Consider the following 26,298-nt stretch of genomic DNA (forward strand, 5'->3'; position numbering starts at 1 on the left):
AACACAGGGTTAATTACTTTTTTTTTACTTTAAAAAACAAAACAAAAAAAGATTATAGGATATGCTTAAAATCAGTATTCATATAGTGGATACGTCCCAGTAGGACGGTTTTGATTAAAACAGTAAGTAAAAAATATTTACACATTTTTTAAAGTAAATATTTACAGTTATGAAATACAACTGAATAATTCACAAGTGCATAATAGTATTGTGACTAGACAAATGTGCATAATATTGAACATGAACATTCAAGCTATTTAAAGGGACAGTGTAGATTGTTTTGTTTCTGCCATCTAGTGGTGAACTAATAGAACACAATGACCCAAGTTCAAAGCCTGTGCATTTTGAAGCACACACACGACACTGCTAAAGTGACACTTTGCAGGCCTATCACCAATTTGGTCAAGTCAGTGCATTACATTTGTTACCCATGCAGTAGTCACTGAGCCAGCAAATTTGTGATTGTCTCCTTGGGGAATCCCGAGCAGAAATATGGCAACACACGTCAGCGTCCAGTACCGTAAAGGTGTGACCCATGTAATTGGTAATTCCCATACTATTATATTCAAGAAATGTACTACATGTTGACAGAACATATTTTGTTGCATATTGGGTAGAATTTTAAATGGAACATAGAAAATTGTAAACATTCTTGACACTGTCCCTTTAACTAAATGATTAAAATTATCTGACTTTCAGCCTGCCACTGAGGATTAACAGTTAAAAATGTCTAGGACCATGTGTTGAATATAAAAGTTTTAAACACTTAAATACCATGTCATTTTAGGAAGAATCATACTGCTTGAAGCTGGTTGTAAAAATGTTAAAAAAAAAAAAAAAAACCACTCAAAAGTCAGTCTTCAGGGTTTCCACATCCACAGGCTCACCGGAGTAAAGGAGCTCGTGCTTTAGGTATGGAGTGACTGTGAAGAACAGAGAGAAAGACTCAACTGACTGAGGAAAACACTTAATCATTTTCCGTCTCACATCACAAAGATAATAAGATAACATGAACAAAAGATAGATAGATACCACAGCTTAGAAAATTGCTCAGATTGCAAAGCACGGCGAGCTTTACGTCCTCTGGAGGCGGTGGCGGCTCTGTTGTGTGCGAAACACAAAAGAGGCGAGGAAAAAAAGAGATGAATGCCCCAGACAAGCAGAAACAGCATTGTGGAGAATAGTGACAGTAACGGGCAAGCGAAGGAACCAGGGAAGCTATAGCCAGTCATACTCCAAATAACTCTCGTCTTTGGAGGACATGCAACAAGCGGTGCCATTGGAAGGAAGGAAATGCAGACAGACTCGGATACTTGGCAGGAAAGATCATTTGGAGACTCAAAAAACCCCAACCCCTGACTAGTGTGAAAGAGAGCTTGTCCAAGGAAGGGAAATGCATTGTGTCCATAAATCTTCATGTGGGTTGGTCTGGCTTGCCTGCAAGTGCGCCATGTTTAAGTTGACGGGAGTGCACGCGCTGGCCGCATCTCTGTGGCCGCCACATGGCTCACAAAACACCAGTTCCCTGTCGTTGGCCACTACATGCAAGTTGTCTAGGGAGCCGATCAGTGGGCTGCGACATAGGCAGAGAGAGGATCCCTTTAAGTTGGGCTTCATGAGTGGCTATAGCTTCTGGGTTGCCTTCACCAAATGTTAGGCAGTAACAACACAGTCCTGCTTCAGTTTGGTTCAGTTTGGTAGGAAGTACAATTTGTTGCCTTTAGTATTATCTCCTGAAGGACGTTTTCAGTTACGAAAACATGTTACATAAGAAAAGAAAGCACAGCAGTTTTTTTGCCCCAACTACCCTTTTTCATGTCCTTGCTTCATGCAAATTTATGGTTATGACTTAACTATTATATTAAAGTAGGTCAGAGACTAAGGTGCATTCAGAGACAGTTATTGCAATTTTAGTATGGAAAAACTACACCCTCCATATTTTAATAAAAATAAAAAAAAAGTGTTATTTCATAATTACTAACATAATCACAGTTGACTGAATGTCAGACATACCGGCGGGAATAAATTGGACAGATTGTGGAAAAACTACGTACCATACTAAACCAAACCAAACTGTACTAATCGGTAGCTCCGTGCTTGCACTCTACTATACTCTAACTTTCTGAGTGCCACGCTGGTCTCCTACCTGCATGCTAGTCCACTGTCGGGCAGTGAGGTTCTGGTCCTCTTACTGGTGTCGGAGTGGTCTGACAGAGCCACCGAGTTGGCGCCAGTCTTACAGCTCTGTGCGCTGGTCTGAAGGATGGCCCTGCTGCAGAGGAGATAAAGCACGGTAGCAATGACTAAAGTTGGTTGATTGGTGGGTGCGTAATGGGGAAATTGTCTATAGATAGCAAAGCTTACTTGAGAGACTGCGATGCTGACCTTGTGTGAATCTTATTCTCTTCTTGCCTGTGAAAACACGATTGACATAAATGTAGAGGTGGTCGAAGCTATACAGATTTGACTTAAGACTTATGTTGCACTCGTTTGACAAAAGATTAGCAAAGCAAAATGCTAGTAGGGGAGCCGCATAATGTGACGCTGAACAACGCTTTACATTAAAATTATTCATGTAATTGTCATCAAGCCTGCAATATCATGTAAAAATGGCTGAGTGAATCAACCACTTAACGGTGAGGAACTTGAATCATCAGAAAGACAAGATATTCACAGTTAATGGAACTGAAAGAAAAAATGCTCTGCACTAAAAACACAGGTGCTTCTCTTGATCTTCAACTAGAGCATTTAATGCTAACAAAATAGCTGATAAGAATTCATTTAACAGCTAATATTTAGCCATTTTACATTATTTCATTACACTGCCAAAAACTGCTTTTAGGCATTCTCGGTTGTCCTCTTGACAATCACAAAATACACCTTTAAAGGCACTTGGAATAAAAATGAATGAGAAACTGAAGAAAACATGTTGGTGAAATTTTTTCCAATGACTGTACATCTGATTTGGCTTGGCAATTAAAGATGGGGCTCACTTACAGCATTCTCAGTGATTGATCCAGAATGGGGGGGCAGCACATTTTTTGAGGGGGTTCACGGGCCGGTGGAACTCATAGAAATCCTAACCCGTCTATACAGAAATGCAGGATGGTAGAAGGGAAGCCATACACAATCCACCACAGGGCAAGGCTACACAGGGAGGAGAGCAGCATGGCTACCAGTACCAGCCATCTAGAAGGAGGACAAATCCATCAAGAGCAAACAAAAAAAAGGGAATAATAATAAAAAGGAAGGAGACAAGAGACGACTGGGCGGAACGCAAGGTCTACAAATCTCTGCTTTTACAATGGGACTGGATCAATAAAACAACCCTCTTTAGATATTATGGCTGAAAAGCATAACGACCAAAACCAAATGATGCCACTTTTGTTTTTCAAGGTTAGCTTCATCGGCGTCTGATAGCTTCTTTATATGGATTAGCAGCTAGCAAAATCAATTATTGCTGAGTTGACACAATTTACAGCGTCATTGTAAAGGAACAAAACCACAGACTGTATTAAAATAAAGCAAACGACAAAATATAACATTTAGTGACTCATTCAGCATAAGCTCCCAATATCGAGATGAATTAGCATCTTGATATTGAAGGTATACCTAAAGTGTGTAAAGGCGATTATCACGAGTAACCAAGCTCCACTAAGATCGTACTGATCCAGTCTCAATTAAAGCAAAAAAAAAAAAAGCAGACATTAAAGCCATGTGAACTCTGCCCAACATTTAGTAACCATTAAACACAAAGACAGATCGTAGACATCTACGAGGAATGTGTGAGCGTGCATGTCCGGAGGATGTCGTGCCCGTTGCCATGCATGGAGGGGAAAAGGCAGAAAAGGTGCTTTTACATTATTTGCAGTGAAATATGACATGCTCTTCAGTGTTAAACAGTGAAGCCAGATGGTGAGCGCTCAGTCGAGGCGTTAAATAGTTGGATAGCACGGCTGACAAACTGGGCTGAAAGCGCAAGAAAATCATCCTGAGAAAAAAACGAATTGTACTGTTCACAAAAAATATCAAAATTGACCAACATAACCGTTGTTTCAACGTGGCGTTAATACTCCTTGATAGCTAAATGGAATTAGAATCCATTATGGTAAAATAAGGATCGGGGAAAATCTCAACAGTTGATTGAACAAGCCTTCACTAATAGCTCATCTTCATCGGGAGCATTAATCAACGGAATCCGAGCGCCAAACTTTGAAATTTGCAATGCTGCAGTCCAATGGATAGCTGTTGGCAAATATTGTACAGCAAGTCCACGAGAGGCCGAAGTAAATGTGGTGCATCTACTGTACTTATTGCACATCCATGTCGCAGCAAAGCCAAAGGAAAGAAAAATTCAATCAGCCATCCATTTCAACAGGAGTATCTAGCTTTAAACGCGGCAAGTGACGTGCTCTTACCTCCTTCAAACCTCACATCCATTTCATTCCTGTTCCACACCACCACTCTCCCTCAGCTATCTTTGAAACGACAGGCAACTCACTGGCCAGAGCGCGCCTGAGAGGCCGCAGCAGAGCACTACCACCTGCCTGGCACAGGGACAACACAGCCACATGGGAAGATTGGCAGTAGGAAGCCAACCATGCTAGATATCAATGGAGTGGGGGCAAGGAGATCGAAGTTTTTCTTACAACCCCACCCCCCCCAAGAATTCTTCTGATAAAGATTCATTGTATGTTCCCTTTGAGGAACGGGTGAAAATATGCAGGAAATTAATTTAAAATCAGAAAATACTCAAAAGTCAATTATCTGGCTTGGCTAGTGCCCCTAAAGTCCCCCCTCTAGCTCCGCCAGTGACTCTAAGCACCTGCTAAGTATTGAATTAAAGTGCCACTTCACAGCTACTAGTATGCAGGTTATTGCATCTTAACATGTACGATTACCTTGTAGAATATATCAACCCATCCATCCATTCATTTGGTCTCCTACTTTCCACACAGCTGTGCTTGCCTAACCAAACAACACAAATGCCTCATTATATTTAACGTCACTCTTTCCTGACATATTAGCAATTGCCACTTCTAGATTATAGAGTGGCGTACATTCCTTGTAGCCCTAAATGCTATTTACGCCAAAGAACCAGCTGAGGTCTATTGCAAGAATACTACAGGCCCCCCATAGCTCATCAAGTAGCAAACGGTATCGTGCCCAAAATCTAATATCGTCCTCGGGTGCCCGCCCAATTAAATCATACATGGCAGCAACATCGCTCACTTGAGGGAGGGGCGGGGGTTACATTTTTGATAGGAAAATAATCACATTTGAGTTGATTGAGATGGCACTCGAGAGTGGCGGTCTATTTGGATACTTACGATAATGAGCTTGAGGATCTGGCCTGCCTCTTGCTCTTCAGTGCTCGCAGTTTGTCACCCTGTGTCAAGCCGTTCCGGTCCTCGTCGTCACTGTACTGTGGGGATTTGAGAAAAAAGAAATAAAATACAGTAGCAAATATTGCAATAGAAATGATTTACAAAAACATACCAATTCCATTTCTCCTTTCTCGGATGTCCTGTTCTTGTTGCTTCCGTTAATGGTTATGTCATCGACTCCAGAGAGGATTCTGGTTACGGCCAGTTTGCCATTCTTCTTTTCGTTTACCTTCTCTCGGAAAACATCTCCCTCCGCCCATAGACTATTCTGCTTCCTAAAAAAAAAACAGTACAACACATTACCTATCAAGATTAAAATAAATAATGATTAAAAAAACTTTGACTGGCACTCAAATGATAGTTTATTAATTGCATCTTGAAGCGCAATAGAAAGTCCAAAGCGGTTGAGACTAATAAATTGACATCTTTTAATGACACGGAAAAACAGGCCGCAGTGACGGTGGAATGTGTTTTTAGTCAATTTAAAAGCCACAAATTTCTAGCATAAAAAACAAAAATGGCTACTCCGGAAAAATCCTAAACACATTTGTCAAATATAAAAGCCTGTGCTTGTAGAAGAGGAAAACTTAATTGTGTCCAAATATGTTTTTTCCAGACCAGGTATTTTATATCATTTGACTTTTTGCACCTACTCTTCAACAAAGTTCTGCTGAGGTCCAATGATAGATCCCGGGCGGCAGATCCGAATCCAAGCAATGACCTCTGCCGCTGTCATGGCGTAATGCTTCATCATGTAACAGCCAATCAGAGTGCCAGTTCGCCCCAGTCCAGCTGAAATCAAACATTACAGTTGTGGTGATGACTTCCAATCCATAATTATTTTTTCAGGAAGCCCAATTGCGGTTTTACCTTTGCAGTGAACGGCAATGGCTCCCTCCGCGTTCTCACAAATATTGAGGAACTTTCGGACAATGGCGTCATTGGGCGTGCTCCCGTCCACAAAAAAGAGGTCATGATGTTCAAAGCCCGAGTCGGTGAAGCGCTTGGCGTCATACATTTTTTTGTTGAGCCGGATGACACTAGTGACGTTGTGTTTTCTAAAGTAAGGGATGTAGGCCTCAGGTGCGTGCAGAGGGTAGCCTGAAGTTAGAAACAAGAGACATGAGTGCCAGGTAGACGTAACACCGTTTAGAAAGAGTCTGGTCTAGAACTTGCCGTTCTCGATTTTGCTTTTGGGATGAGGCCCGCTAAACGCGAGGAACTTTCCTGGAATGATCCAGTTCAGATCTCCATTTTCTGCCCTCTCATAGTGCTCGTATTCCTCCACGTCAAAGTCGGAGAAGTCGAGCCAGCCGTAATGCAGGGCCTGGTAGAAGGTAATTTCATAAGCGGCAACATGACTCGGCAATTGTGGGCAGTGTCGAGAAAGGCTTACCTTGTGGACAGCACGCAGGCAATCCAGGATGTTCAGATTGTACATGCAGGTTCCAAATGAGGCATCTCTTAAAAAAAAAAAAAAAAGATTTTAAGCAGCGTTTCAATTTCGACTTCTTTTTTAACATTTTGAAAATAGATTTTATTTCTCTCCATGTGATTCCGCATTGTGCCATACTCTCACTAGCCATAATGTTAATCATATTTCAGAAGTTGAATCCACTGCTTTTACCTGAATGGAATATATGTGCGGTTCTTTGACACCAAGAGACTGTAGGCTTCCTCTGGCATCATGTTAAGGTACATTACCTGCACACACAGATGTATGCATACGCACATGAAATAGTAGAATATTTTTTTACACAATGCATAGAAGCAGTTTCTACTCACTGCATAGGAGCCAATCAGGTAGGCGGCATTGGCTTGCTTTTTCTGGTCACCACAGGTGTAAAATACTATCTTCTTCTTTGAAAGCGTAACGGACTGTGCGGAGACATTAAGAGACATACGAGGCCATCTGTTTACCTGACAAGGATATTTTAATTGCATAATTAATATGACATGAGAGGCTTTTATTACAAATAGATCAGATGTTTGAAACTTTTAACACAGAGTCTGACTATTTCTTTTTCCATTATTTGTTATGGGGGGGAAAAAAACTGTTGGACTTGAGTGGTTCCACTGTATGTGCTTAAGTTCCAGTGTTTGTCTCTTAGTGTCCTAATTACCTTGAGCTTCTTTGTCAGCTTGCACGAAAAGCGATACAACATGGCCAGGTTGAGGGGGCCAAAGTCTGCGTAAAAGCTGCGAGAGAACAAGATTAGAAGCATTAGAATGATGACTATCATTTCAATGATAGCCTCTGCGATACTTTTGTACTTTTCCTTCACTTGTGTCCTCCCTTAGGCAGGGCACAGTTTGTGCTGAATTTCAGCACTCCCCCTTTTAATTAAAATGTCAAAGGCAAATTATTGGATATCTCTGAAAGATTATACATTGGAGGGGGGGCTGTAAATTGTAAATATGCAAAGGCTACCACTTTAAAAAAATAATCAAATAAAAGATCGCCGAATCAATGTGGGGGGAAAAATGCGATTTTGTTGTAATGCATGAAAAGAAAAAAAAAGGCGGTGAGGTCCGCCCATTTACAATGACCTTTGTTACTGTTTAAGTACATGCAATAGGTAAAGCACAGAGGCAAACGTTTATTTGGATGAAACTGTTGACTTACTTCTCATATGCCAGCTCTTCGTCTATGCAGAAGCAGTGTCGTTCTGCCGTGCTTTTGATTTTTTGATGAAGGATGGCGAAATATAATTGATCTACAACGTGCACAAGCAAAAAGAAGGTTACATTTTGGCTTTGCAGTCTCCACTTTCTCAAATTAGATTTACCCCCCCCCGTGCAATCTTACCCTTGAGAAGCTCAACGCATAGAGACGACACATCGTCCGCGGTCATGTTGAACCGAGCTGTTTTAAACATGGTGCAACCCGATTTCTCCTCACAAAAACATGCACATACTCAAATAAAAAAAAAAAATAGAACAATCGTGCAACAAAGTTCCCGTGTTAAGTGTTAAAACTCCAATACTGACGTTCAGAAAAGTCTCCGATGAGTGAGTTTCATGTGAAGAAAGTGCGCACTATGCTAAAAGTGATCTCGCCCCTCTGGCTCCGCCCCTCAGCCACCTCGAAACGCCATTGGTCGAAAGAGATCTAATGCTTGACACTATTCGAGGAGGTGCCATCAATCCCTCCCATTTGAGTTTAAAGTTTTCCTTTTGTGACACGCCATAGGCTGCGAGAACGTTAACAAGGCCCAATCACTGCCACTCGGGCGACCGCCTCTTCCAACCGTAATCGTCAAAAACATACACTTTTGCCAGACCCAGCCTTTAACGTTTGCGCTTTGCTTCATATGTCAGTGTGTCCGCCATATTGGATGTGTCAATCTACCCTACAACTAATGCGTGATTTGCATTAACTTCATATGCATATGCGTCTCATACATATAGTCGTATTTTTGGAATCATGCAGGCATGAACAGACAATTAGATTATTCTGATGACTTAAAGTTTACTCATAAAATAAAATAGAAGAAAGTACAAGACTGTCACGTGTATTTCTGTAATGTCAAGAGTGTTCACCCCAACCAATATATGTCAGATGTTTTTTTTTTCTGGGATTAAAATGCATGTCACCTATTCAAGCAGCAAATAAAAAGACCTTTCAAAGGGTTACTTTCCACATCCAAAATGGCAAACACGAGCTGGAGGATTCCGCGCTGACGCGACATCTAGTTGCACATGATATCAGGTCAAAACGGAAGAAGGACGTCATTGCAAGAATATTTGTGTTGTTAAACGTCACCCTTTCGAAAGCCACTATGTCAAAACAATTGTGGAGAACCTAATTTGATGACGATGATAATTGTGGGTGTTTACGACGGTGCAGTCAAAACGCGCAGTGCATTAACAGAGCGGACGGTGTCGCCACATGAGAAAAAAAATATAAAAAATCACAGCACATCATTTTAAAAGGGCCATTTTGCGTATACGGTTGGCCGGGTTGATCGTGTGCGACCACCGTTACCTGAAATCTCAATGTAAATATCCGAGTTTGGCTCCGCCTCTGAGCAGTCATGGGCAGCGCAGCATTTCTTCCTCCTCGATTCCGCTCGCCTCCTCTCGCTCTTGCGCTTCATGTCGACTTTACGGCTGGAGCACCGCAGGCATGATGAGGATTCCTCCTCCTGCACAGCCTCGTCGTTTTCCCCTGGATTTGCGTGTTCACGGTGCACCAAAAATGTGCGCGCAAGCCCCCTGTCCTCTGTTGGTGGGGGTGACGTGCAAACTAAGCAGGGGCAGGTTTTGTGCAGCCAGAGTCCCCCTGCATGTGACGTGTAGCGTGTAGTGTGCTGTCGGCGAACCTGCACGGCGTGTGAGAAGTGATCCTGCTGCTCGAATAAAGCCTGCCCTATCTCCGTGACCATTGGGCGGTGACGTCATCTGCCGTACCATATGTGCAGCATGGAGACACGTTCAAATATTGTACTGGAGAGATAAGAGTAAAGAAAGAAAAAAAAACCCACACCCTACCAAGCCATCATCTATCACTGGAGCTGTCAACGCCAAATTAGCATATTTGCTCTGATAAAATAATTTCTAACCTCTCCTTTTCATTGCAACATTGCCTTTTGGTGGTCTGAGGAATAACGGTTGTCTGGTCAGTCCAACACAAATCTTCATCCATAAGCAAAACTGGAGCATCTCACTTTGTTACATGTACTTCAACGACTTTCCTCTTCATGAATAAATCGTCTGTTTTTCAATGTCACACTTAACATGTCTGCGTCACAGTCATCAGGATTCAAGTTCAAGTCTTGGTTTGTGTGGAGCCTCCTGATCCTCATGGTTGTGTGAGTTTTCTCTCGCTTCCTTCCACATTCTTAAAACATGCATGACGACTAAATGACCGATTGATGTGAGTGAATGGTTGCTTGTCCTGGTTGACCGAATATATAAATATCAACCACAAACGCATCAAAATGTGTTTTAATATGTATACGGACCCTCGTGTACTGTGCCAAGGATGCTTAACACTCAAGCACATCATTCAAATGTGTATATAGTATATTTTCATTCATTCATTCATTCATTCATTCATTCATTCATTCATTCAGCAGTGAGGCACAAAGACATGTACAACTTAATCAGGTATTTTGCAGCCAAGTTGGGATTGGAACATTGGTGAGTACTGCCAGAATGTTTTTTTTTCCCCAGCACAATACTGCTAACTTCCATGTTGCAAAGCCAAAGCAAATGGTTCCACTTTGGGCAGGTGAGCCCGTTACACATGGATGACCTTTGGTTCTTTGCTGAAGTTCAGGGTGTGATGAACTCCGGCGAGCTGCAGCAGCCAGTTAATTGGCATGTGGTCCAGATGGTTCATGTCAAAATGACAGAAGTGCAATTGAGAACCTGCAAAGATCTTTGCGCATGAGTGAGCTACAGGAGTTGGTTTTCAAAAACGTAAGCACTACAGTACCCAAGTAGGGTTGAGTGTAATACATTTGCAGATAATCTTGCAGAACTGCTTCGAGAGAGGAAATCCTACCCGGTCCAGCAATGATAGCACCACCTTGCTGATGAAGATCACCCTGGAAGTCGAATACAGGACTCGTCATGGCTCTCCAGATACTCTTCATTTGACCCATGAAGATACCAGACTTGACATGAGGACTCGGTTGGGCTTCACACATAGACGAAATGATGTTCAGTCACGGCTTCAGTCAAGGCATAATTTGCATTGACTGTGTTTACCTGACACTGTAAACTTCTCTTCTCGTTTCATTCCGAGCTTATGGTAAATGACCCTCTTGGGGTCCACATAGATCTCATGAGCGTATCCTGTTAGTGAGCAGAAAGGCTGGACGAGAAATCAAAACCTGCCTGGGTGCTACATTAACACAGTACTTAAAAAAATATATAAAAATAAGTGTTTACCTGTATGTGATGATGAGCGGATTGGCCAATGACAACTAGACCAACCTTTGCATCCTGCAACAAAAAAAGATTGTAAAAAAATATTTCTTTTTAAAAATAACCTTTATAACTATTTTGTCTTTTTTTGTTTGTTAAATAGAAGATGCATCTAAGTAACTTGTAGCTATAAATCCAGATTGTACACATTATCTTTATTACATAACTGCCACTTATATACTCATTCAGCTAATTTCAACTAGACAAGAAACTCATTTAGCTCATTTCAACTAGACAAGAAATGTGGTGTGTGATGGAGGCATCTTTTTGGTGTATTTTGATAACACGTGACAGGCACATTTTTACAGTTTTAAGACAACAAGGAACTTATGGGAAAAAACTGCACCATGTTTTCTTTACATTATTATATTTATATTAATATTAGTAGTAGTATTTAGGAGTCAGGACTCACCTCCAGTACCTCTTTGGGTACTTTGCTCAGATCATCCACGTAGTCTTTACAGCTGTAACATAAGAAATTCTGCAGGGACATTTTTGGGAGAGCTTAAAAACCACAACACATTGTTTTACAAATAAACTGTCACCTTGTGCATTCTGTTCAGCTTCGTTTCCGCTTATGCACAATTAAGATATTTGGGATATCTCAGTAGAAATCCCCAGGGTTACTAAGGGCAACTTTCAAACACGCATTTAAACGCTACTACCAAATAATGGCTGATAAATCAAGTTTCCCCTACCCGTACAAAAATAATGATCGACTTCCTATCTTGATACAAACTCTTGAACGGGATGGGCGTTCCGTGACGGTCGTAAATGAAACAATCGTCCACGTCTCGAAGGTGCACGTTAATCGGAGAAGATCCACTTTCTCGAGTATTTTCTCTCTCGATTTGTCGAGTTATGGGCAACTTAACTTCTGCCATTTTCTCCCCTTGGGAGTATTTTTAGACGTTCAGCAGGCTGGAAAGCCGCGCCCAATTTTTGCGCGTCACTCGACCACTTGCTGGAGCTTTAAATTTTTTTTTCTTCTTTTTTGTGTGTGTTAAAGGCATCCGCTAATGATCTTGCCTGTCTTGTGTACCGACACCGTGAATTCGATTCCAGCAAGTGACGGTGTGAATGTGTTCGTGACAAATTTCTTTTTATTAAAAAAGAATAATATTATGCATTTAATTTATTTTTAAATACTGTGTGTACTTGTTTTTCGGCCCGTGAGACTGTATTGATAAACAAACTGTCCCAAAGTTGACGGACATGCTTTGGTAAGTGAGGTTTCGTTTTGGAATGACTGGGGATCGGTGTGGAAGCCAATACGGCAGATGCGCTTAAAAATCGGTTCGAATGGGCTAATTACTCAGTTCGACAACGGGAGTCTGCAGTAGAAATAAACACTGAATAAAAGGGATCAAGCATCTTTAAGTGGGAGAGCACGGACGAGTCTGTGTGCAGTACGTGCTGCACATTAAAGACAAAACAAGTCGTCACATTAACCTAAGGAATATTTAGAGATTTTAAAGAACCTAATTTGCATGTATGTGGAATGCTGTGCTTTGAAGATGGGAGAAAATAACAGGCCTGAGTCGAGTATCCAATTTCGAATTAAGAACTGCAAGGCAGACGTACGTGATAAATCCCCACCCACCGTGCTGCTGAAATAATAAACAATGGTGAAGATAAAAAAAAAAAAATCAAATATAATTACAGCCGTTTTGAAGTTTTATAGTGCTTGCGCGTGTACGTTCATCCTCTTCAGCTTCCGTACTTTGCCCCCACGGTGCGGAAGTGTTCTGAGGAGCACGGTCAGATCTGCCACTGTTTAGTGCTGGGTTGCCCCTAGGCTAACGGTGCTTTTCCGCGTTCTCGTTTCTCTCGACGAGACGGTGTCAGCGTTCATCTCGACCAACCAGAAGAAGTCTATTATGTGAGCTCGGTGGCCAAGTGTGGGAGCACCGTGCGATCCGGTGAGGAATGTCTCATGCCGTTGCTACAGCTAGTTTTTAGCATCCAAAGATGGAGCGATCTAGCCTTGCAGCATAGCTCTTAGTCGCCTTTTTATCACTCATTAAAGCTTGCAAAGATACAGACAATGTCAATGGATGACGCTTCGTTCAGGTTGCAAATACTTGCACACCACTGCAGTGTTGCTTTGTTTGTAGATGCCTCATTTGACAACCTTTTCTCTTGTTTACATCTTTTGTTTTCGTTCGATAGCCACCATGCGACCATTTCTTTACCAAACTGTAGTCTCGCAATGTGCTCGTGAATTGAGTCAAACATCTACATAAGGTCGGGAGGTGGATTCGTCTGCTTAAACATTAGGTACAGCTTGCATAGTGCAGCGAAATACTTGAATAAACAATCTGTCTTTTCAAAGTCAATAAAGCTCACTTTGGAGTTTACTGACAGAGGCGTTAACTGTGTTTGTTATCATGGTTTGCAGAGGTGCGCAGCACAGTGGAATAGTGGTTAGACACGTCTGCTTCTCCATTCTGAGGTTCAGGGTTTGAATCTCGCATATTTGCATCATTGAATGTTATTGAAGTGAGGCTGAGTGCTTTTCTTCAAATGCCCTGTGGTCAACTCAAATTCAGATGAATACTAAAGGTATCATGTAAAAATGTTCAATTAAAATGACGTAATGGAAAGCCATATTATACATTGAAACCAATAAAATAAGCACAGTCTTTATATTTTCCAAGTGCCCTGTGATTGGCTGGTGAGCAGACCCGGCCTCCAGCTCACCTCTGACCCTAATGAACACCGACAGTATGGAAAATGGCTCCACTGTGTTTCAACATTGACCACAGATGTGGTCATCATTATTTGAAACTAAACGTCTGGTATCTGATTCCCTTCCAGAGTTTTTTTTGAGTCTTCTATATGGGCCATCTTCTCTCGAAAAATGGTTACGGTTTGAAGAAGAAGACACGCAAGCAGCATCACAGGACAAAGAAGAAGAGGAACTGCTTCCTGCAGGGGCCTTGCATGCTGTGTTTCATCATCCACAGCAGCAGCGGCGGCAGCGGCGCTTTGAGCGAGGACAGCGACCCTCCGGAGGCCGGCGTCAACGGTAGTGGGTGCCGTCACAGCAGCGTCAGCGGCATTACCGTCCCGGGCGTCGGCGCGGTCGGAGTCAGCGCGGCGGCTGCCTCCAAACTCGCCGAGCGCTACGCATTACTCGCCTCTCCTGAGGACTGCTCCAAGTTCTTGCTTTCGCCACCAGAGTTAGCAATTTGGGAAGGGCAGGGGAGGAGCCTGTTGTCAGCTGTCCCGGCCAAACTCATTCCACCGCCGGCTCTTTTTCGGACCGCCGGCGTGTCTGTGACTGTGCCCATTCCTGTGCCTGTACCAGGCTGCACCAGCGACTACGCCGAGATGGTGAGATGCTGGTGAAACATTCACCTCGAGCAATATGGCCTAAAAATGCTCACATTTTTTGACCTGATAAAATACTTGTCATTGCTTGTCAGGAATACGACCAGCTGCACTCCTCAAGTCTCCCAATTCGGTTTTCCTCATGTAATCGGTGTGTGTCTCTCTCCATGCAGGTGTGTAAGAGAAAGTGTTCCGAGGTGCAGAGGTGCACACCTTGCAACAAGCAGCCACGCTGTGCCTTTTCTGCCCCTGATGGTAGCATCGAAAACGGAGGCGTGGGCGGAAGCGTGGGGGAGGCGTCCTCAAACTCCCAACCTGGCCACTGTCATCTTCCCATCTGCCCATTGGCCTCTTCCTCCTCCTCTTCCTCAACAGTGGCCGACGGCTGCCTCGGGTCGGCTCCTCAGGCCGATCTGCCCCAAAGCTCTGACTCGTCCCCCGCCGGTCTGCAGCACCTTGATGACTGCCAGGCCAGAGGCTCTGACGTTGCGGATCATTTAAGCATCAACCACCTGCCTTCTTCCATTCTTCTTAAGGTCAGCAATCATGTGGCGAAATTCTATTTTTACATGCGTCTTTGTTATTAAATACCTTCTGTCTCATCACAGGTTCTCTCACATTTGACGGTGAAGGAGCGTTGCTTGTGTGCCTCTTTAGTCTGCAAGTACTGGAGGGACCTCTGCTTGGACTTCCAATTCTGGAAGCAAATCGACCTCAGTGGCCTACAACAAGTAAGTCACAACAGCAAAAAGTCATCTTTTTCATTGCTTCAGCACAAAAACACAGAATCGGTAGATTTTTCATCCAATAACAGAAGCTAGGTTACCAAACTGTATTGCTGCCTTCCCTTTCCAGGTAAACGATGATCTCCTGGCAAAAATAGCCTCTCGAAGGCAGAATGTGACCGAGATCAACATCTCGGACTGCAGGGGCGTCCACGACCACGGCGTGTTCTCCTTGGCCTCGCAGTGTCCCGGCTTGCAGAAGTACACGGCTTATAGGTGCAAGCAGCTGGGGGACATTTCGCTGGCCTCCTTGGCCGCACACTGTCCTCAGCTGATCAAAGTGCACGTGGGAAACCAGGACAGACTGACGGACAGAGCGCTTAAAAAGGTATTACTCATCTGGAGCCCATTTTGTAGAAGTGCATAAGCGCCTGATTATTTGCTTCGGCTGTTTCCGTCAGCTTGGAGAGTGCTGCGGCGAACTGAAGGACATTCACTTGGGTCAGTGTTACGGGCTCAGCGATGAAGGCATGGTGGCCTTGGCCAAAGGATGCCCCAAATTGGAGAAACTCTACTTGCAGGAGAACAAACTGGTCAGTCCTATTGTTTGTCTCAATGCTGTTTGCATTTGTTGTCGTGCATAGAGAGAAGAGCCCACAGTGTGTGTGTGTGTGTGTGTGTGTGTGTGTGTGTGTGTGTGTGTGTGTTAGTTTTCTGCCATCATTGATGTCCTCTGTTGCACTGAACGCCTTTTAAATGTTGCTTGATTTGTTTCCGCTGGACTTTTGAATCTTTTTTTTTTCTTTTTTGATCACAACACTACTTTCATCTTTGAGGTCATTAGGCAACATGTTTATGCTATCGAGCAGCAGGGAAATTTTTTTTGAAAGGCAATTTTTCACTCCCTTGCTGGGCGGCTACCAGAGCTTGGAATTATTGATCTTATTTTAAAAAATGTTTACCCTGCGACTCAATATAGCGATTTGACAATTTTATGGTAATATGACACATTCCATAGTTGAAGAAAATGTTTTCTATCAATGTAAATAAATATTCATATAAAAGTTTTCTTTATTACTGTCTTTTGGGCATGTATCCCAGCTAAAATATTGCAGGGGAAAATACATTTAAGTCCTTTAATGGCAAATTTGGCAGTACATTTCATACCAATACGTGTGTGCTATTCTTCAATTTACCACTAGGTGAAGCTATTTGACTGGGAAAAAAAATATTTAATTTGGGGGGGGGAAACCCAAAACGCAGCCAGTTGCTTTCTTCCCCACATCACAGATTGTATTCATAGCAGAACGGCGCAGATTTGAGTGTTTCTTTGCCAACTGGCTATCACGAACCCTCTTTTATTGGTCATTTGGCTTCTTGTCTCCGGACCCTCGCATTGAAATCGAATAGAACCGCTCATTTGTCATGTCGGCTCCCGAATCCCTTTCATTTGTCTCGTCTTTCCAAAGTAAAACCATAAAGATCTTGATGAATTAGCCCACTCACAATTGTTAACAATAGCTCAGTTTGTTAAAAGCCCATTCATCAAGTTCATTGTACAACATATTAGCCGAGAGATGAATATTGCTTCTGTTAACATCTCAGCAAAGCTGCTTGCGTCACAGTCGTTTTTCAGATGTGAGATTGTCACATTCATTTGGTGTTTAAGATAAGAAGTCCAAGTGGGAATTATTATGTCTAGGCTCTCTGGTTACTCAGTTTCTACTTCGGTCCCAGACAATTAAAAGAATTCAAAGTAGTAAAGGAACCTTATATGAGATCATCTTCTTCCGGTGATCTGCTTTTAATATGGATGGTGCGCCTTTACAATATTTTCTTTCGCTTCCTCTAAACTTGATTAAGCAAAGCGCCAGAGGATGTTTTTCGTGAGGTCTTTCAATCATCCCCCCTTCTTCCATGCCGTTCTTCTCTTTCCTCTCGTTGTCGTTTGTGCGTTTTCTTTTCCACGCTGGAGGGTCTTCTTTTTGTGTTTAGCAAGCGTGTCCAGTTCTTTTTGCTCACGTATCCTTAAAAGAAATACGCCAAACCACTAATAACCGCGCTACCTCTAATCACTGGTCACATTATTAGGTAGACCTGTACTGGATTGAATGTGTGTAATTTGATGAGGCGATTTGTTTGCCTCCCATTTCCCCAAACACACGCATGGGAAGTTAATTGAAGTCTGTGTTGTTGTCTAGCGCTGTGAACATGAGTAGTGGTTAGGTTAGCCTCTCGAACTTCGGCTAGTCCAATGGCCGCTAGTCTTGAAAGTACTTGCTGCTTCACGTCACTGTTGTAACACTTGTTGAAGTGCAGCAAACATGCTGGTTGTGTGGTCACTTGTCAAAGAAGTACATTCGAAAGTACAGTAAAAGCACAAGTGAGGATAGGAACAGTGGAGTATTTTTTTAAAATATATTTTATTTCTTATTTATTTTCATATGTAATTTATTTTTTGTTTTTATATGTATATTTTTTAATATAAGGCTTTTTTTTTTAAATATCCATATCGCTGGCGTCGGACCATAATGCAGACAAGTAGCGTATTTTCCGCACTATAAGACGCACCTTCAATGAATGGCTCATTTTAAAACTTTGTCCACATATAAGGCGCACCGGATTATAAGGCGCACCTTCAATCAATGGCCCATTTTAAAACTTTGTCCATATATAAGATATATACATTTGGCCCGCGGGCGGGACTTTGGACACGCCTGCTGTCGTGGATCAATATTGGTCCATATATAAGGCGCACCTGATTATAAGGCGCACTGTCGGCTTTTGAGAAAATTGGAGGTTTTTAGGTGCGCCTTATAGTGCGGAAAATACGGTAAATGAACGACTAGAACTTGATGTTGCTTGTTGATTTTCGAAACTTAATTTCAGCTTTCTTGTTGTATTGTAACGTTGATGTCTCCAAGTTTATTTGATGCTACAGCTGGTGGCTGTACGACGTCTCGGATGCTTTTTTTGGCAGTGTCCCTGCATTCCTGATTGCTGCTCATCCACTATTTATGTCACACTTGCTTTTTATGCCATTGCTTGCCTTTCAAGTCTTGTTTTCGTCCTCTGAAGTGAGAGTTTCTCGCTCTCTCTCACCCATTCTTATTCTGTTGTCTCGCATCACCTGGAAGGGCAAAAGGCTGAGAGAATAATAAATTTGTCGTTTCTTCAGTATACTTAGACGACAGAGGGCAGACAAAAATGAAACTTTTGGCGGATGAATTAAAAATTGCATAATTTAAACCTCTTGCCGTGTTGGCAGCTTTGCTTGACTGTTCTTTTTCAATTAAGCGCCCTTTGAAATTGGTGGACGTTTTTGCCCGGAAAGCACTTTTGCTTTTGTAACACTCTTAAATGTGCTTTATCTGCCTTCCTGTCTTGTTAAAATCACAGAGCGTGTGCCTCATTTTCTTGCGATAGCATTGAAAGATTTTTTTTTTTACACACGCTCGCACACACACTGATTATTTACAATTTCAATCAGTCTCGAATGTGGAAATTTGAGTGGAATTGCAGAAGCCCCCTAACCTAGATTAGCATGTGCCCTCAATTTGGGGCTAATTACTACTTTGCATTTTCAATCAGAGCCCCTGTGCTGCTCTTGCCACGTTTTTCCATCATTTTCCAACAGACCAGGACGAATGGAATTTATTTCTCTTAGCACAAACGGTGCGCGAGTGGGAAGCGTGTTTCTTGGCCACCTCCGGTCCGACGGCCTGTCAGCGATCTGTTTTCCGTGGGCGTCGGAATGACAGCCAACCCCCTGACGATCCAATCAGGCCGATTAAATTGTATATTGACACTTTCAGATTTAATTAAGAAGATTATAGGGCCAGCAGAGACAAAAAAGTGCTAATGATAGCTGTCGCTTGTTATGGGATCGCCCTTTTGACGTACACCAACACAGAGAAGGGCCTTGTTTAAAACAAAAAAAAAAGTCAGACTAACACACACTTTCAGGAGCTGATGAAGTGAACAGCTGCCAGCTGCACTGGAATGTCCCGTGGAAACTTTATTCACATATTTCACTGTAATTACACATAAATAGAGCCACTCTGAGCTCACACACTTGTCCGCACAAACAGTGCATTGTGTCGCGCCGCAACTCTCCACCCATACAGTCTTCAAAGTCGTGACAGTGTCGGCTAACTGCTTCAAATTTAAAACCAGCCCAAGAAAGTCAGGCCCATTCACTTAAATGAAAGGTCATGCTTTTTTTCGCCCCAGTTCCCAGGTGTTCTAACAACGTCTTCCTGCATATGTCAGAATTCCCCAATGATCAAGAATTATAGCACACTTTTCATCCTCCTAAAAAAAAAAGCCCATTTTAAGGGGGCAGTCCTGTTTGTTGCAAATGAGACAATGCGCACCCACACAAAGTACATTCTTTGTTCCTTATGACAGTTAGCGGCGGCGCTACGTGTGAAGCCCCAAATTTAAAAGTGTGCATGTGAATTGAGGCCACAATCCCCCATGTAGTAAAAAAAAAAAAAAAGCCTCTTTTGTATTTTCACAGATTGCACACATTTCAATCACCGTCACATTTTTTAACTAAAATATCAAAGTGACCATATCTGGCCCGAGATGATCAAATTAACACAAAACAAATTGAATTGTGACTTCATCCATTCAACCTTTGTTGCCATTCTAAAAATGTATTAGTCATAGTTTTTAAAAGCTTTCATTTTACACACACGTTAAGATTGACTTGTACAAAAAGCATTTGTTCAACTTAATTAAAACGAAAACATGATGACGGGTGTACAGTGGAAGGGCAGAGAGAGAGAACTGCTAAAGGCGGTCGACGTTACGCGTCATTGCTTTTCAACATTCTCAACTCTCATCAGTTTGACCTTTCAAGTTTTGAGCAACTTTAGTAGCCAACTTTTCCCCAGAAACTTTTGATGCCATTCGGAAATGTGCAACTTCAGTGTATTTGCATTTTGAGGTACCGGTACCATCATTGTTCTGGACCTTCCACCAAGTTCTTAAACTTTATCACACTTGAGTTTTTACTTGAGCCGACGCCACGCTTAAAATTCCGACCGTCTATTTGGAGGCAACAGCGCTTTCCTCCTTCAAGTACTTCTGGATCGATCCGTTCCTTCCAAAACGCCGGTGTGTGCATGCTTGTGTGTTTGTAGCTGTTGCCGCTTTTTTTTGCCCAAAGAGTAATAAGATACATTAATGAGCTCTGACTTCAACTTGGACACCCGGCTGCACTCAGACAAGGACACCGTCGATAAATTCCCTCCGCCGGTCCGCTCGCGAACAATACGCGCTTTTAAGTAGAGGGAGGGAGAGAGAAACAAAGAGGAGAATTGGAAAATCTTTTTTGACCTTTGCCACAAAAGGGATATTTTTCCTTGATGTTTTTGTTTTGGCGTTCTCTATACCGGGAAAAGATTAATGATCAATATGTGCTCAATCACGCAGTTAAAAAAATAAAGGCTCAGTATTGACGTGAATAATCTTTTGGAATCCTGAAAGTTTTTATTAACTATCACTGTCTAATGACTGTCAACTTTTAGTTTGGCAATTGTGGAGAAAAATGTAACAGTATCTCAGTTGTGCAAATCTAAATTGCATTTGGTGCAACAACAAAAATGGTCCTCACACTCTTAATTGTTCCCACATTTGGAGTGTGAATTGTGATGGTTTATTCATTCAAAGTCGTTCACTCGTAACGGAAAATAGCTTTTTGATACTGTCCAATAAATAAATAAATAAATAGATAAATAAATAAATAAATTTTGTTTTTTTGTTTTTGGAAAGTTGTCTTTTCTTATGACACCAGAACCAGTCAAGGTCGTTGTGTGTGCAGTTTTTGACTGTTCCCTGCAGAGGGCGTGTTAAGACCACATAGTAACAGGAGCTTTATACATATATGTTTGGATAAAATCATTCTCAAACTACTCTGGGAAAAAAAAGGCAACGCAGTCTGTTGATTTTACGATACACAAAAAAAAATACTGTCCTGTTGCATACATTTGAATGTAGACATTTGCACAAGTCATGGGAAGAGCTGATTAATATGCCTTCATAAATATAATACTCCTCAGTTTTTGTTAATGCTGCGTTTGTAGTGAAGTAAAAGTGTACAGAATCACACTTGCAAATTTTGTATTTTTTTTACGTGATAAATGACACAAGCAACACAAAATTACATTGCTCAGTATAATTTTATGAGTGCCGTTGTCTGTTACAGCAAACAACCAAAAATGATGCATTATAATTTTGTGTAGGTGTTATTTTAAATACTTAAAATAAATAAAATAAAAATTACATAAAAAATACTTTAAATACGAAAAAAAATACAACCTGTGAATTATTTGTCCTTTTATGGTGGATTTTGTTTTGGGCCTACCACTAGATTTGTAGAGTCTGTTGTCTGTCCAACCTAAACGCGTGCCCAGCAACTGTTAACTCTTTTCCACCTCTCGCCTAATTTCAGAACTCTTTTCCACCTCTCGCCTAATTTCAGCTGGCTAATTCTTGTGACAGATGTACCTAATTTTGTGGATGCTGAGTATACTGAACGCCATGAAGGTCCAAGCTTGCAAATCCGATCTTTGACTTGTTAGCTTTCTTTCACATGTCGCGCCACCATTACTATATTACATCCCCCCGAGAACTTGGTGCTCTGCCGCCTTCAACTGATTTGTTAGCACACATCTAATAATTTTTCCATTTCTGACCAAACAACCTGCGGGACCTCGAGTGTTTAAAGAGCATTGCGTATCCCGCTCCGTGGAGGCAGCTCCTGACACCTGGCCAGGGGCTGTCACCCTGATTCATGGCTCCGTGTGACACCTTGCCATGTGACTCTTCTTAATCCCATTGCGTCTATCTCTTCTTTTGTCTACTCACTGCCCCCTCTTCACTTCCCTGCCGGATGATGAGCCGCTCTTTTGTTTTGAGAAGGGCAGTGATGTCATGGTTTCAAACCGAATTGAGTGGAGAGCCTTTTGAGTTCAGTGGACAAAGTACAAAATGTACTGTGATGAATAGTTGTCCTTGATTATCCGGTTGTGTCGTGTATGATGTTGGGAGGAAAAAAACATGCACGACAAAGAGGAGGGAAAAGTAAAAAGAAAAACTGGAGAGTGCCTGTTCATCTTTTACTTTGATATTTATTGATATTTAATTTCATATTTATTTTGGAGTTTATTATTGTTTGTCTTAATTAATGTTTTAATTTTGAACCTGTTGTGTGAGGAATAAGCAGGACAGGAAAAGTAAAAAGAGAGAAAAGTAAAAAGAAAAACTGGAGTGCCTGTTCATCTTTTACTTTGGTATTTATTGATATTTTTATATTCATTTCATATTTATTTTTGAGTTTATTATTGCTTGTCTTAGTTAATGTTTTAATTTTGAACCTGTTGTATGAGGAATAAGCAGGATAGGAAACGCTATCTCGTGTGTGTGGCTTCAAAATAAGCAACATTCATTCACTCTCTATCAGAGCTCACATTTCTGCAGAAATTGTCATTAGCCAATTTTTTCCCCCCTTCCTTTTCTTCGTCAGAGGTCTGAGCGCCACTTTTATAGTTTCCAGCTCTTTTCACGCTCACGTCCGCCACCCCTCGTTCAATCACTCCCAGGTCTTCCACCTGTCACCTCCCCGTCTGTGTGATTGAGAGGCCAAAGCCGCTCTAATCGCTGACTTCATTAGTGATGATTGATAAGCTGCAAGAAGGCAAGCCTAGTTGAATGCCCGTTTATTTATATATGTTGAACACTATTTTGACCTCTCCATTGTCTTTTTTGGGTTTCCACGCTGCGCTGTATTACCGCCGCCCTCTGCCGTGATGCTTTCAGGGGCTGGCCGGCAACAGGGGTTCAATACTCGGGGTAATGAATGTGTTTAATAAGCGCAGTGGGTCAATGGGCTTAATTGAAGGCGTGACAGAAGACGGGGCTCACAGAGCGCTCCTGTAACGAGACTTTAACGAGCCTCTGGGGTTAACAAGGTCAAAAACCGGATTGGTGAAGGGGATCCTAATTATGGTCTGTCCATCCATGTTCAGGCTCTCATGGCTGGGACGCCATATTCCATCTAGATTTTGGAGAGGATTAACTGTTTCTTTGTCGTTCATACAAAATAGATAGATTTTTGCGCTTTGTCATAACCGAGAAAAGGGGGCTTCTCTTCTGACAGGAAAAAAAAAAAGTACGAACATTGGTGGTTTTGCCAAACCCTTGGCTAATGGTAAATGCTATCGCTGTCGCCATTCACAGCTTTTATTTTTTTAATTAAGTCCAAATTTAATCGTGTTCCTCATAACATGGAATGCAAGAATTGAAGATTTAGCTCAATTGCTTCATTATATTGTTTTCAGCCTGGTTGATGTCTGCCGTCGTTTTAATACAAAGAAGAAAATAGCAGCTCTCGATTTTGGTACCTGGAGACCTCTGAATTGTTTACCACATGTTTTAGCGACAGTAGGTGGGCTTGGCTGAATAGTCTCCATTTTATGTTCTTTATTCGGGTGGGCAGAAATAAAAAATAGAACAAAAAATAAGCGGTTCAAACAGTAAAACATTTGGTCCGTGACAACGTCTTTGTTTTATTTCCTCGTGTTTGCGTTGGCGTGCAGCATCACATTGTGTTTGTGTGCTTTTGCAGAATTTTGAGGACTTACGGCCGTGCAAGCCTGGCACGGTGTTTTGTAGTTTATTCCCGAGTGAGGCCAAAAAGCTGAAATACTGCTAGCATTTTTTCCAACCGCATCAAAAATAATTGTAATGATAAAGATGTGAGAATAGTCACGTTAACGTTTTCATTTTGCATGTCATCTGGTAACAAGTGAGAGTGAATTTTTTTTTCATTTTCTGTGTGTAGTTTACAGCCTGCTTATTTGAATACAATACATTTTGAATTTGAATACAATACACTTTGTTTTTATCTTTTTTTTCTCCGCTTGATGTGGTAGTACTGGACAGATGGTTTTAATATTAAGTTGCATGGAAAAAAAAAAGCAACAAACAAAAGAAAAAATATGAAAGTGAAACCGGTCCAACTGAGTTTCTCACAGAACTCACAGGAGAGCTTCGTGATTTATTCGTGTTTTTTTTTTCTTCTCTGCACATTTGTCCGCCTGCAACACTCGCACACACGCACAAGAATGTGCACATTTCCAAGTTGGTCTGGTTTGGGTTTGCTCTGGGGTAGAATGTTTTTTTTATTTTATTTTTTAACTCAATGTGTAACTTTGGTAAGGTGAGTTGTTTCACAGTTTTAGTGATGTGGCTTTTTTGCATGCTCAGCTGATGGACTTTGTTGTCGAGTTCGACTTACCCTGAGTGAAGAAAGAAATCTGCCCCTCTGAATCCACACTGCTCAGTTCCAAATTCAAACAGAGGCATAAAAGTTGTATATTGTATTTCTTATTCAAGATGTACTTCTGTATCACTTTCATTAGCTTCACATAAAAAAAAAAATAAATAAAAAAAAGCACCAAAATACTCAATGTTGATGCAGTCTATGATACCTCACAGACCTCCTGGAAGTAGAGGAAATTAAAAAAACAATGACAATTAATTTGTTCCACGCTTAAACTATGGCTTGCATAAAACCGTTATTAAATGCAAAGGCAATTTCTTAATATTTTATCACTCTTAACTATCATAAAGGATTAGCACTGTATAAAATGACTAAAATCAAGTAAAGCTATTCACTTTTTAAGACGCCTGACAGACATGAATAATGGAGAGGGAAGAGGAAGATTTTTGCAGAGTGATTATGTCACACTGACTTTCTCTAGCTGCTGCTGTAATTAGTGTTTTATGGTGTATAGTATAATATTTACAATGTGTAATGTGCGTCCCGTCCCGTCTTTGCGGTTTACTGACGATTGCACTCAATGAATTACTATCCTTGATTATATTCATATCAAAATCAATTCTAAACATATTTTAAATTTTTTTTGTCCACGGTTGACTTGACAATTTTGTTTTTTTTACCCAAAGTTTCCCTTTTTGTTATATGTGAAGAACGTCAGAAAAGTTCCAGGATGGGTGTCACAAAAGCTATATTTCAAATCCAAACCGCAAACTACGAGTTTCCCCCTTCAATGTAATCACCTTGGAGTGTGACCTCAGCTCTCTGCAGCCATTGAACTTTTTTTCCCACATGCTTTTATATACATATTCTGCGTCAAGTTGTCAAGCAATGACTGGAGTGAGTGATGATGAGACCAATGAGAAAAGACTAGCTATGGATCTTTGAGTACAACCTGGAGACCAACCGCCAGAACCTCCAGTAGAAAAGTCCGACGGCGCCAAGGCCGAAGAAAGCAAGACTGTCGAAAATCCAAAGTCACGTTTAAGCGCATTCATGGATGTGCACGACATCGTCTATTTTGAATTTTTTTCCACGGGGCCAGACAATCAATCAACAGTGATGACATTTGAACGCATTCAGAGAAGTTGACAAAATTAGAAAGCAAATTAAAGAAATATAGAGTTGCTTTCTAGAATTAATAAAAGTGCATAGAGTGAAATTGCTTTTTATTTTATTTTTGTAAAAAGACACCACTTCCCCATTAGCGTTAACGCCAAAATTGTGTGTCTTCCCGCAGCTTATATATTTGCCCGGCGTCGCTGGAGTGCTAGCCTGTTATGAAATGTTGCCTGTAGACAGCCGGTCGATTAATGGTGCACTTAGCCTGCGCTAATTAGCACAATATGTAGACGTGCAGAAAGCGTCAGGTGACCCTCGACAACCTCTGATGCGTAACTCACTTCCTGTCACTGGGCCACATGGCGGAGTTTTCGGGCGTTGCGGAGGCTTTCTCGCAAAATCACGTTCACATTATTATTTTGTTGGATGAATCGCCATTTATGTATACGAGAGGTCTATTCATTAGCGTTTCCTGGAAAGTTGCTAAACTTAGAATTAGCGT

General features: G+C 41.6%; 3 protein-coding genes across 15 annotated transcripts in view; 1 reads left to right on the forward strand and 2 right to left on the reverse strand.

The window, feature by feature from the left end:
- Positions 1 to 28: 28 nt before the first annotated feature.
- cdc14b (cell division cycle 14B) lies at positions 29 to 9,790 on the reverse strand. Of its 9 annotated transcripts, none has more exons than XM_037258436.1 (15): positions 9,376 to 9,790; positions 8,014 to 8,104; positions 7,511 to 7,586; positions 7,173 to 7,265; positions 7,015 to 7,091; positions 6,784 to 6,850; positions 6,564 to 6,714; positions 6,258 to 6,488; positions 6,041 to 6,179; positions 5,500 to 5,662; positions 5,331 to 5,425; positions 2,365 to 2,412; positions 2,147 to 2,272; positions 1,438 to 1,573; positions 29 to 923 (listed from the first exon to the last, which is right to left on the reverse strand). In XM_037258436.1, exons 1-15 carry the CDS (start codon positions 9,773 to 9,775, stop codon positions 909 to 911), a joined length of 1,908 nt encoding a protein of 635 aa, XP_037114331.1. In that variant the 5' UTR covers positions 9,776 to 9,790; the 3' UTR covers positions 29 to 908. The 9 variants fall into 9 exon arrangements, 6 of the variants coding, with proteins under 6 accessions (XP_037114331.1, XP_037114330.1, XP_037114329.1 ...); XM_037258435.1 differs by lacking the exon at positions 1,438 to 1,573 and adding an exon at positions 1,033 to 1,101 and having other exon boundaries at positions 7,173 to 7,307; XM_037258434.1 differs by having other exon boundaries at positions 7,173 to 7,307.
- Positions 9,791 to 10,414: 624 nt separating this feature from the next.
- Positions 10,415 to 12,274, reverse strand: prxl2c (peroxiredoxin like 2C). Of its 3 annotated transcripts, none has more exons than XM_037258444.1 (6): positions 12,023 to 12,274; positions 11,737 to 11,805; positions 11,289 to 11,342; positions 11,106 to 11,211; positions 10,900 to 11,034; positions 10,415 to 10,692 (listed from the first exon to the last, which is right to left on the reverse strand). In XM_037258444.1, the coding sequence occupies exons 1-6, from the start codon at positions 12,206 to 12,208 to the stop codon at positions 10,496 to 10,498; spliced, it is 747 nt and encodes a 248-aa protein (XP_037114339.1). In that variant the 5' UTR covers positions 12,209 to 12,274; the 3' UTR covers positions 10,415 to 10,495. The 3 variants fall into 3 exon arrangements, with proteins under 3 accessions (XP_037114339.1, XP_037114341.1, XP_037114340.1); XM_037258446.1 differs by having other exon boundaries at positions 11,870 to 12,163; XM_037258445.1 differs by having other exon boundaries at positions 10,496 to 10,763; positions 12,023 to 12,267.
- Positions 12,275 to 13,042: 768 nt separating this feature from the next.
- Positions 13,043 to 26,298, forward strand: part of fbxl17 (F-box and leucine-rich repeat protein 17) — a 146,780-nt gene continuing 133,524 nt past the window's right edge. For 2 of the 3 annotated variants that reach the window (XR_005098725.1, XM_037258431.1), the window contains exons 1-6: positions 13,043 to 13,246; positions 14,145 to 14,663; positions 14,834 to 15,196; positions 15,269 to 15,391; positions 15,516 to 15,773; positions 15,847 to 15,978. Coding sequence is in view for 2 of the 3 variants with exons in the window: in XM_037258431.1 (XP_037114326.1) it covers positions 14,166 to 14,663; positions 14,834 to 15,196; positions 15,269 to 15,391; positions 15,516 to 15,773; positions 15,847 to 15,978 (1,374 nt within the window). In the remaining variant the exon portion in view is untranslated. The remainder of the gene's footprint in view (positions 13,247 to 14,144; positions 14,664 to 14,833; positions 15,197 to 15,268; positions 15,392 to 15,515; positions 15,774 to 15,846; positions 15,979 to 26,298) is intronic. The other variant, XM_037258432.1, reaches the window with a different exon arrangement.

This window comes from Syngnathus acus, chromosome 9 (genome assembly GCF_901709675.1).
Source record: "Syngnathus acus chromosome 9, fSynAcu1.2, whole genome shotgun sequence".
Lineage (NCBI taxonomy): Eukaryota > Metazoa > Chordata > Actinopteri > Syngnathiformes > Syngnathidae > Syngnathus > Syngnathus acus.